General features: G+C 50.9%; 1 protein-coding gene across 3 annotated transcripts in view; it reads left to right on the forward strand.

Moving 5' to 3' along the window:
• The first annotated feature begins 5,549 nt into the window (after positions 1 to 5,549).
• Positions 5,550 to 12,132, forward strand: part of ACTN1 (actinin alpha 1) — a 102,879-nt gene continuing 96,296 nt past the window's right edge. For 2 of the 3 annotated variants that reach the window (XM_007535328.3, XM_007535329.3), the window contains exon 1: positions 5,551 to 5,945. In XM_007535328.3, the coding sequence (XP_007535390.1) occupies positions 5,841 to 5,945 (105 nt within the window). In that variant the 5' untranslated portion in view covers positions 5,551 to 5,840. Of the gene's footprint in view, positions 5,946 to 12,132 lie in introns of all 3 variants that reach the window. The other variant, XM_007535327.3, reaches the window with a different exon arrangement.

Genomic DNA, 12,132 nt, shown 5'->3' on the forward strand with positions numbered 1-12,132 from the left:
CCCTCTCAGCTGACTGCCAATAGGAGGAATCCAACAGTTAAAGCAAGCAAAATGCCCTCTCCCCCAGCCCTCCCCCCGCCAGACACTACCAAGTAGCCTAACCCTGTGTGTGAAAGTGTTCTAGACAACTGGGTTAGAGGGATGGGCTTGGGACTTACAAATACCTGTGTAGCTTTAGGTCAGTTAGTCACCCTTCTCATAAGTGGCACTTAAATATAAAATCTGTGCCATTTTTTATGTCTATTGAATGTAGCCAAAATGCCTGTCTTTCTTTCTCACAGTCGAGCTCCCAGATCTGTCATTTTTACCCCCTAAGTATTTCTTTTCCATTTCTTCCTCCAATTCATATGTTGAGATCTTAGCTGCTGGTGTAATGATACCGGGGTTGATTAGGCCATGAGGGTAGAGTCCTCACGAAGAGAATTAGTGGCCTTTAAAAAAGACCCAGGGGCTGACTGATGGAGCTCTCAGTTGAACATACATGTTACCAGGTGCAAGGACCCAGGTTTAAACCCCTAGGCTCCACCTGCAAGCTGGGGGGAGCTTCCTGAGTGGTAAAACAGTGCTGCAGGTGCCTATCTTAATTTTTGTTATTTTAAAAATTATCTTTATTTATTGGATAAAGACAGCCAGAAATCAAGAGGGAAAGGATGATAGAGAGGGAGAGTGACAGACAGACACCTGCAACACTGCTTCACCACTAGCAAAGCTTTCCCTCTGCAGGTGGGGATGGGGGCTTGAACCCAGATCCTTGCCCACTGTAACATGTGTGTTCAACCAGGTACACCACCACCTGGCCCCCTCTCTCCATCTCCCCTTTCAAGTTCTCTCTGTCCTATCAAATTAACATATAAATTCAAATTAATTATATTTTTTTTAAAGAAAGAAACACATATGAATGAACTAGATACAAGGGGACACATCTGGCCAGGGGACTGAGTGAGCACAGAGGAGGAACACTGAGCCCGGTATGGTAAAGGAGTTCCAGGTATAATATGTCAGAGAAGATGAGATTCAAGTGCTCCTTAAAGAACAAGACTCAGCCAATGAAGGGGAGTGTGGGAGGTTATTTCAGGCAGGAGGAACAGTGTGCACTAATACATGGGGGCAGGGAAAAGCTCAGCATAGAAGGAAGGCTAGCATTTCTCATCAGGATGACAATAAGAAATTAAAGGCCCCCAGGGGCAAGAGATAGGGCTGGGTTGGGGGGCAGACTATAAAGGTCTCTGCACTGCGTAAAGTGGGCATCTGAGCAGAATGACAGCTCTTTGGAAGCTGCTGTAAACTGTCACAAAAGGGTTGCATAATCCACATAGGGGTGGTATCTGAGGCCACTGAGCTGCGGTAACAGAATGTTATTATACACTGGATGTCTAAACATTTTTTTTTCTTCTCACAGTGTTAGAGGCTGGTCAGTCTGAGATGGAGATGCTGACAGATTCAGTGTCTGGTGAGAGTTGATTTCTAGTTCCTAGCTGGCCATTTCTTCATCTGCTCCTGAGCTTTATTTTATTTTATTTATTTGCTAGGACAGAGAGAAACTGAGAAGGAAAGGGGGGTGGGGGATAGCATAATGGCTTTGCAAAGAAACTGAGGCTCCAAATCCCCAGGTTTAATCCCCCACACCACCATAAGTCAGAGCTGAGCAGTGCTCTGGTGTTTATTAAAAAAAGATTAAAAAGAAGAAGAGGAATAATAATGATGATGATGATAAAAGGGGAGATGGAGAGGGAGAGAAAAGAAAGACACCTGCAGAACTGCTCAGCTTCTCTGCAGGTGGCGACTAGAGACTTGAACCCACATCCTTGTGCATGATGAGAGTGTTCCACTATCTGGCCCCTCTTCTTCCTTCCTTTTATTTTAATTTTTTTTATTTTTAAATTTCTTTATTGGGGAATTAATGTTTTACATTCAACAGTAAATACAATAGTTTGTACATGCATAACATTTTCCAGTTTTCCATATAACAATACAACCCCCACTAAGTCCTCTGTCATCCTTTTTGAACCTGTATTCTCCCCCCCTCCCTACCCACCCCAGAGTCTTTTACTTTGGTGCAATACACCAATTCCAGTTCAGGTCTACTTCTGTTTTCTTTTCTGAGCTTGTTTTTCAACTTCTGCTTGAGAGTGAGATCATCCCACATTCATCCTTCTGTTTTTGACTTATTTCACTTAACATGAATTTTTCAAAGTCCATCCAAGATCGGCTGAAAACAGTGAAATTGCCATTTTTTTATAGCTGAGTAATATATATATATATATATATATATATATATATATATATGCATGCCACAATTTGCTCAGCCACTCATCTGTTGTTGGACACATGGGTTACTTCCAGGTTTTGGCTATTACAAATTGTGCTGCCAAGAACATATGTGTACACAGATATGGGTGTGTTGGGTTCCTTAGGATATATCCCCAGGAGAGGAATTGCAGGATCATAGGGTAGGTCCATTTCTAACCTTCTGAGAGTTCTCCAGACTGTTCTCTACAGAGGCTGGACCTATTTACATTCCCACCAGCAGTGCAGGAAGGTTCCTTTGACCCCACAACCTCTCCAGCATTTGCTGCTGTTACCTTTTCTGATGTATGACATTCTGACAGGAGCCTTTTTTAAAAATTTAATTTTAATTTTGTAGTTCCTGGGCTTCACAAATATGTGATTCCACTGTACCTGACCAGTTTTTTCTCTCACTTGTTTAGTTGCAGATATAAAGAGCAGAGAGGGAGAGACAGCTATAGACACAGAGAAAGGCAATATCACAGCACTGCTCCATCATTAATAGAACTTCCTCTACTGTCTTGTTGCTCTCATGTGGTGCTGGGCACACACAGTACCAGGTGAGCTAGCTCCTGGCCAGATGAGTTTCTTTTTCTGTGTCTGTCATCATGGGCTACATGGTGTGGGGCGGGGGTGGGGGGCAGCAGCTGTACCTGTTCTCTCTCCGATGACACACAGATATTGCCTGGCAAACATTTATTGAGTAAATTAATGGACACAACACCACCACTACCCATTATGTTGGCTTTGTTTATTTAGTATATTTATTTATTTTTAAAGATTTTATTTATTAATGAGAAAAATAGGAGGAGAGAGAGAAAGAACCAGACATCACTATGGTACATGTGCTGCCGGGGATCAAACTCAGGACCCCATGCTTGAGAGTCCAATGCTTTATCCACTGTCCCACCTCCCGGACTACTATTTAGTATATTTAGATAGAGGCAGAGAAGGCAAAGAGGCAGAGAGTAAAAGAGACCACAGTATCAAAGCTTTTTATAACAAACCTTTAATATTTTACTTGTTGGATAGAAACAGAGATAAATCAAGAGGGGGAGGAGATAGAGTGAGATAAAGAAAGACACCTGCACTGCTCATGAAGCTTCTCCCTTGCAAGTTGGGATCTAGGGCTTGACCCCAGATCTCTGAGCATGGGAGCATGCATTCCCAATCCGGTGCACTGCCACTTGGCATTGAAGCTTCCTTCCTTTTCTCTTCTTTTTAATTTTTTTGTTATCTTTATTTATCTGATAGAGACGGTCAGAAGTCAGAGGGAAAGGGGAGATAGATACCTGCAGCCCTGCTTCACTATTCGCAAAGATTTCCCCTAGCAGATGGGAAACAGGGGCGTCAACCTGGATCCTTGTGCACTGTGATGTGTGCACTCATCCAGGTGCGCCACCACCCATTCCCCCTTGAAGCTTCCTTTCAATGTGATGGGGAGCCATGCCCAAATCTGGATCGCTCACATGACAAAGCAACACACTACCCACGTGACTTTATTTCGCCAGCCCCATATATATACTGGGTTCAGCACCATCGTGAAGAAGCAATTATAAGACAGTCCACAAATCTGCCAGCTCTGTGGCCCAGAAGCCCTGTGTAGAGGACCCAGTGCTGGTGGGTAACACTTGTGCAGGGTTGATAGATGGCACAGGGAAGCCTACCCAGTGACTTTGTGCCTAGGACAACATCAGGCCTTTTCTCTGCAGACCTTTCTCAGCCCAATGCACGGCACTTCCTGCTGCTGCACCTCTTTCTCTGGACCCACATACATGCAGCATCTGCAATTGACTCACCATCCACCCTACACACACGTTAAACAGGAGCAGGTGTAGAGCTTATTGGAATCTGCATGCTGTCACCCTCCCGCCCCAGGGTCCCTCAGAAGTGCCCACCAGGTCACCCCTACTCCCAGCCACTTTGAGGGAACAGTGGGTTTAGATTCTTCTCCTCCTCCTCTCACTCAAGAGGAAGGAAACCCAAGTCAGTACCCAGAAGTTCAGAGGTGTGGAGTCCATCTTGCCCTCTTCTTCCTCCTTCCACAACAATACGGTTTTGTTTGCTAGGCATAAGTTTTCAAGGCTGGCCTGCGTGGTCCTGGGAACCTCACTATTAAATACCTTTCCAAGCCCAAGCCTCAGTTTCCTCAACTGGCAGGTGTGTATGGGGGGAGGGGGTAAGGGGAAGTTGGATCACTCGGGGTTCAGTCTCCCCGGTTTTCAGAATGCAACCCAGGGGTATATGTGTGTGATGTGTGGGGTGTGCGTGATGTGTGGTGTGTGTGTGTGTGTGTGTGTGTTTGTGTTGGGGCTGGGAGTGGCAGAAGGTCCCGGGAGGCTGGGCGACAATGCAGCCCCCCGGGAATCCCCGCCATAGCACGGCTGCCTGAGCCCCAGAGCCGGCGGGAAAGGACCTGCAGCGAGGCGGGAAAGAGTGTGGCCGAGCGCTGCCGGGCAGCCAGAAGCCCGGTTCCTGGAGGACAGGGCTGGGTCCGGCGGGGGCGCGGCAGTCAGGAAATTCCCAAGAAATTCCTTTCCTTTTTCCCTTTTTCCCTTTCTCCTTTCCTTTCCTTTCCTTTCCTTTCCTTTCCTTTCCTTTCCTTTCCTCTCCTCTCCTCTCCTCTCCTCTCCTCTCCTCTCCTCTCCTCTCCTCTCCTCTCCTCTCCTCTCCTCTCCTCTCCTCTCCTCTCCTCTCCTCTCCTCTCCTCTCCTCTCCTCTCCTCTCCTCTCCTCTCCTTTCCTTTCCTTTCCTTTCCTTTCCTTTCCTTTCCTTTCCGGCACTAGTCTCCCCCTCTTTTTGGGCACTGACCTCCAGGGACCCTGGGAATAAATTAACGTGAAATAAAGGATTCTCCGGGTTTCCCCGCGTCGCCTCGAGCCCTAGGAGCCCCGCGAGCGCCGGCGCGCCCGAGTCCTGCGCCCCCCGTGGCCGGGCCTGGGAGCGCGTCCCGCCCGCGGAGCCTGCCGGGGTCCCGAGCGCGCTCTGGCGCAGTGCCCGGCCGGCGGAGGCGCCCCTGCTTGGGTCCCGTTCTGCTTAAGTCGGTGTCACATGAGCTGAGGGGGAGTGGGGGGCCCCGGGAGTGGGCGGGGGCGTCGGCTTGGGAAGGGGGTGCCCGGGCCACCTATGCGCCGCCGCCCGGCTGATGGATGCCAGGAATTCCCAATGAGAGGCGAGGAAGGGGAAGTTTGGGCGAGTGGGTCTGGCCAATGGAGAGCCTCGGAAGGGCCCGGCCCCGACCACCGGCCCGCCCCCACCCGCCCCCGCCCGCCCGGGCTCGGCAGCGCGAGCTTGCCGGCCGCGCTCAGTGTGCGCGGAGACCTACCCCAGCGCCAGCCCGCCCGCCTGCGGCCCCTCCGCCAGCCCCAGCTGCCGCCACTCGCGAGCGCCGCGGCAGAACCGCGCGCAGGGCAGACAGCTCCGCCTCGCCAGCCCAACCCCGCTCCGCCCGGCCGCGCCTCCCGCGCCCCCGCGGGCAGCAGCCACCGCAGCCTCGGCGCCCGGAGAGAAGGTGGAGGAAGCCCGCCCGCCCCGGCACGCGCGCTCGCTCCATCATGGACCATTATGATTCCCAGCAGACTAACGACTACATGCAGCCCGAGGAGGACTGGGACCGGGACCTGCTTCTCGATCCGGCTTGGGAGAAGCAGCAGAGGAAGGTGAGCAGCGCCCCCGGCCCGGGCCGCCGCACGCCGGGTTCCCAGCACGGGTTCCGGGCGCCCCGGGGAGGGGTGGGGGGGCGCCGCGAGCTAGGGTGTTGGGTTACGGGCGCCGAGCGGGAGTGGGGGTGTCCCTGCCCTGGAACCCGAGCTCCGGATGTGGTGCCGCGGGCGCGCAGGTTGGCTTGGGGTTTGAGAGTCCTGGCCACCCGGCCGGCGCCGCTGGGTCCTCGCATGGGCAGGGCGCGAGGGCGGTGGTCCGGGGCTGCGGCTGAGCGATCCGGCTGGGCGGGCGGCTGTCGGCTCGGATCGATTTCGCCTTCTTTCCTCGCCTCTGGCCGCCTCTCCAGATGGCGAGCGGCGGCGACGCGCTCCCTGAGCCGGGCACCTGGAGGGGGCTGTGCGCCCTGACCCGCCTCCCGGCCCCGCAGCCCAGCAGCCGCCTCGGGGTCTCCCCGGATGGGAGCCTTCTGGCGCGGGGCTGGGGCAGAGCACCCCGGGGCCCCCGGTGGGTTCCCCAGCAAGCCCTTGGGAGGCGGGGTCCGGATTGGCTAAAGGTTTTATTGCTTCACTTGGGGAGTGTTGGTGGCTCCGCGTCTCCATCCTGTGCCTCCGGCCCCCGCGCGGTTTCAGTGGGATCCGAGTCGAGGGGCTCCCGGGTGAGCGCTTGTCTCCAGGGGGTGCTTAGGGTGAGGGGTGTCTGTAATTGGGAATTCCGCCGGTGAGTTTGCGCTCGGTCACCCCGGCTGCGATCCGAGCTGGGATCTGGGCACACTGGCCGGTGGCAGGAAGAGGTCAGAAAACACTTTTGTGGCTGGGGAGGGCGCCCTACGTTTGCCTCTGCTTCCTGCTGGAGCGGTGAGCTCTTGCCCCCGGCGGCCACGTACCCTGAGCATGTCCCCTCCCTCCCCCGCTGCCCGCTTCCATCCGGTCGCTCACCCCCCCTCCACCCCGCCCTGCCGATCTGGGAATGGAGGGGGGGGGCAGGATGGCGCGTCCCTCTGGATAGTGCGGTTAGGGCTGGGCTTGAGGGAGAGCACTCATGTCCAAAAATGGTAACGCTCATTCCCTTTTTTAAACTTAAAGGGGGGGGGATTTAGGGAGCCGATTGAAAGCTTTTTTTTTTTTTTCAGCCAAAGGCATCCTGTATTAGCTCACTCAGGAATCCTCAACCCCAACACACGGGGCCCTTTTACTCACTTCATCAGACTAGCAGAGGTAATTTAAAACACACGCACAAAAGGCTTCCTCTCACCACCTGAGGGCCCTGCCCTGGGGCTTCTGAACCCAGCCCTGTCCAGAGGTCCCTGTGCAGCCGCTGGGACCTTCCTAGGGCTCTGAGCTGACTTTTTCCCAGTGTGGCAGTTGCTCAAACACCCAAGAAGTGAGACAACCCTTTACTTACCAGATTTATAATCTCCCCCAGATCACTGTGTTGCTGGTGATGCTGAGAATTTATCGGATAATTTGGAGATGCTTTTGGGGGTGAGACAAGGGAGAGAGCTTATTACCAGGTGAAGATTTTTTTTTTTTTAAATAATAATCTGGAATATGTTGACAAGGAGGGGCCAGATCGAGGTGTCTTGGGTGTTTTCATTGTGGGTAAAAGAGGAGGCCCTGCTTGTGCCTTGGAAGGTATAGAACCATCCAGTAATCAGATCTTTCTAAGGACCATGGGACTGGGGGGTGGACACTTATCTTCCCACCGCTGAGCACTGGACCATCACATGGTGTTCAGTATTCTGAATGAATGAATGAATGAATGAATGTGTGGGGGATGTATTTGTTATGTGGAAAACTGAGAAATGTTATGCATGTACGAACTGTTGTATATTTACTGTCAAATGTAAAACATTAATCTCCCAATAAAGGGGAAAAAAACCTCAAAGAATAGGTGTAGCGAGCTTCTGTATTAGTGAACATCATTTGATGATTTGATGACCCAGTGGAGATGATACAGAAGTTCCATTTCTATCTTGCTGTTTTTGAGTTTGGTATCCTTTTATAATAAACTGCTAATGTAGTAAAACAAAAACAAATGAATGAGTGTATTAAATGTAGTTGGGGGAGGGGAAAACATTCTCGTGTATGTGTGTGTGTGTGTGTGTGTGTTTCTCTGTATATCTTTGGGCTCCTAAAACTCTGGGTGGTGGTTATACACCAGGCCTATGGCCAGCAGCAGGGGTGGGGCAGGGTTACCTGGGGAGTTTTGTCATGTAGGGCAACCTCAACAGTCCAGGCTGCGGTGTGTCCGGTAGGTACTGTTCTCATTTCAGCTGGTGTATTGCTTTAGTTGTTAAGGTGGCACAACTCTGTGTCCTGAAATGAGTAGCAGAGGAGGGCTTGACCTGCCCAGAGTCCCAGCTGCTGCCTGATGGGTTGGGTGTGGCAGGCAGGCGGTGCCATCCTCTCCTTACTGGAAGGTAGGAAAGCTGGGCCTGGTATTCCAAGTCTGTGTGGAGCTCTGGTTCGGTTGAGGAAGCCAGGGAGCAAAAGCTCTGGGTCTGACCTGGAATATATTGGTTTCCTGAGTTTTTCTCCCTTAACCCCCTGCCATTTATCGTCTCTGTCACCTTACACTGGCCTCCATTTAATCCACTGTAGATGCATCCGGGGCTCTGAGGTGGTGGTAGGGTGGTCCAGGAGTAGCTCAGTGGAATTGGAGTCTCTCATGTATGAGGTCCTGAGTTTGATCCCTGGCAGTGCACGTACCAGGGTGATGCTCTGGTTCTTGTTAATAAGTGAAATCTAGTAGTAATAATAAGTATAAAAGGGTGGCAGTCCACCTGGAAGGTTGCATTGAAAGCACCTCATGACTTTGTTTTGTTTGTTTTGTTTTGTTTTGTTTGGATCGAGACAAATTGAGAGGGAAGGATGACTCAAAGGAGACACAGCACTGCCTCACAGCTTGTGAAACTCCCCTGCAGGTGGGGATTGGGGACTTGAACCTGGGTTCTTGTGCATTGTAAAGTGTGCACTTAACCAGATGTGGCACCACCCAGCCCCTCCTCATGGCTTTTGACACCCTCCCTGCTGACTTCTGGGTTGAGTGGGACCAGAGCCCATGAGGGTGGGGCAGAGGCTGGCCATTCTCCACTGAGGCAGGAGTGTGAGGGTACTGGGGAGCGAAGGCAGTGAGTGCACTAAGACCCAGCGGCCACTGGATGAGAGGCAGGAGTCCTTAGCCCTGGTGCAACCATGATTGTCTCTGAGACTCTGGGCAAGTCATTTCACTCTCTGAGCTTTTACTAGATTACTCAGCAGCTACTTTTTGAGTACTTCCTCCATGCCAGGCCTAGTTCCTGGTGGTGAGCACACAGCACAGGAGACAGTTGGACCTTCTGGGGTGCCTGTTGTCTCCTCTCTGTTTATGAGGCTCTTTGCTGCCCTGACTCTGAGGGCACAGGGCCTGCCCCAGGATCAGACAAAATGAGTAAATTCTATGCTGGTAGTTAGGACTTCCTGTGACCACAAGGCCTTTGTAGGAGGTGTGACTTGGATACCTGCACTGAGTGTTGACTGGGGCTGGTCCCTTCCTCATATGGTAGACTGATCTCTGCCTCCAGATGGAGGACTTGACTGGCCTCAGAATCTTCCTGACTTTTTTTTTTTTGCCTCCAGTTGCTGGGTCTCACTGCCGGCACTACAAATCCACTGCTCCTGGTGGCCATTTTTTCCCTTTTTCTATCCGTATGGGACAGAGAGAAATTGAGAGGGGAAGAAGAGACAGACCTCTGTCTGCAGATCTTTGTCCCCTCTGCAGGTAGGGAGCAGCGTTCAAACCCATGTCCCTTGCTCAGTTCCTTGCACTTACTACTATGCACACTTAACCAAGTGCACCCTCTTCCTGATCTTTTGGAACTGAGCTCTGTTGCTACTGTGTGTGTGTGTGTGTGTGTGTGTGTGTGTGTGTGTGTGTTGGGGGGTAGTAGCTGACCTGTATGCCTGTATTTTCTAGTTGATCATGCCCCCACTTCATTCTCTCATACCTTTACCATGTGTGTGGTAAGTGGCAGGCAGGCTGGAGAGGGAACGGACTTTGAGGAGCATCCTCAACCTATGTTTTTTCAGCCTTGTGACTGCTTTGGGGCAAGTTAATTCTCCGAGTCTCCATAGTTTCTTTTCTTTTTAACCAGAGCACTACACAGCTCTGGCTTAATGATGGTGCTGGGAATTAAACCTCGTTTCCTTAGAGCCTCTGGTTTGAGAGTTATTTGCATAACCATTATGCATAATGTCTCCCTGGCTCTAGTATCTCAGTTATAGAAAGGAGTTAATCCCTCTTTCCCCCATGGAGTCAATGAGAGTAGATAAATAAAATAACATCCTTTTCCGTGATAGAAACAGAAGGTAGAGAGAAAGTGAGAGGGAACAGAACACCAAAGCTTCCTTCAATGCAGTGGGGGGTGGGTTTGAACCTGGGACAGCAAGTGGTAAAGCAGCACACTACCCAAGTGAGCTATTTTTCTGGCCTAAAATAGCAGCTTCTGTTTGATTTTATTATCTCTGCCTCCTTAGGTCCTGGAGACTCTGTCTTAATGTGTATTCCCACAGGTGTGCCAGTCCTTAGTTGTTTTTTTGAAATGTGTAGGAGCTTAAGCAATATTTGCTGGACTCACTGTTGAAACAGAGAGGAGACCTGGGCAGGAGGCTGTGCACGGACTGAGATCATAGTCTTGCATCCACGTTGATTCACAGAGAGGGAGGCAGAGGGGCACCTGACTCTCACTGGCACCTTGGAACCCTTGCTGGCAGAGCTAACCAAGGCTGTTAACCAAGGCTGTTGAACCAAGGTAGGAAGGGCCTGCTGCAGCTGTGTTCACCTGGGGAGCAGAACTTCCTTCTGTCCTGGAGGTTAGGACTGGGAAGGCCAGGGGCATCTGGTGGAGGTGTAGTACCCAAGAAAGGAGAGAGTTGACTTTTAGCCTGAGTTCTCTTAACCTCACTGTTTTGTACACCAGCGCCTGTAGGGACAGGGTCTTAGCCCCTCCTGCCCTCTCCTCTGCTGAACCTCCGAACCCAGCACAAGGTCATACCTGCTGGAAGCACTTAAGAAATGATGCCGACTGATTGACTGTGTGGCGCCTTGCTTGGCTTTCAGCTCTAGGCTGGGGTGAAGCGTACCCCCTCTCGGGCTTCTGCAAATAGACATGCTCTGGGCACCCTGGGGTGAAAGCCTGACCCCTTCTCCAATGAGCTGGTGTGACTTTGGGTGAGTCATTTACCTGGTGGTGTGGAAGGGGCCAGTGGGGAGATGGGGGTTGTTCCTACCTGACTGAGGTGGGTGTCTGGAAGATTAAGTGGCATAGCATGAAGGAAAGTCAGCATCTGCTCACAGACAGTGGGTGCTGGATAAATATTAAATAGTTTGAGCAGTCTGTTCCTTATTTTAAATTACTTTTTGAAGTGGATTTAATAATTTACTTTTTTTGTTGTTTTACAACCTTATGAGATTGTTTCACACCGGTATATACATATATATATACACACAGTTTACTGCGCCCACCACCCAGGGTCCTGTGCCATTATTCCAGATGGAACTTCCCCACTTCTCAGAGTTCCCCTCTGATAACCACCATTGCCTTCACAGGGTCGAAGCGACAGTGTGGTTACTATTGTTATTTTTGCAAGTCTGTTTCCTTTATCTATATTCCACACGTGTGGAACCCATCTGGCAGTTGTCTTTCACTGTAGTTATTCCACTTAGCACAGTCAGTTCCATCTGTTTTGCAGGACAAATGCACAAAGGAAGAGGAGTTTTCATGACTTTTTATCTAGTAGACTTTGAGATTGAGTTGTGGTGCCTTGCCTAAACTCATTTTAGAAGGTGGTCAAGTTCAGAGGCTGGACGGTGGTACACCAAGTAGAACACACATGCTACAATGTGCAAGGACCCAGGTTCAAACCCCCTAGGGGTCTGTGGGGGGAGGCTTCACAAGTGTTGCATCTCTCTCTCTCTCCCTCCTTTCCTCCCTCCCTTCCTCCCCATCTCTCCCATAACTATTGATTTGTGTTTCTTTCTATCCAATAAATAAACTATTTAAAAAATTATTTACAAAAGAGCAATCAGGGTCGACAGGGAGTGTCTGGGAGTTTTGTTGTCCTTTGACCTCTCACCCTGACATCTGTTTGGGTTCATGCTTTGTCACTTTTTTGATCGCAGGGTCCTTTCCCTACAGACTGAGGC

Source organism: Erinaceus europaeus, chromosome 16 (genome assembly GCF_950295315.1).
Source record: "Erinaceus europaeus chromosome 16, mEriEur2.1, whole genome shotgun sequence".
Taxonomy (NCBI): domain Eukaryota; kingdom Metazoa; phylum Chordata; class Mammalia; order Eulipotyphla; family Erinaceidae; genus Erinaceus; species Erinaceus europaeus.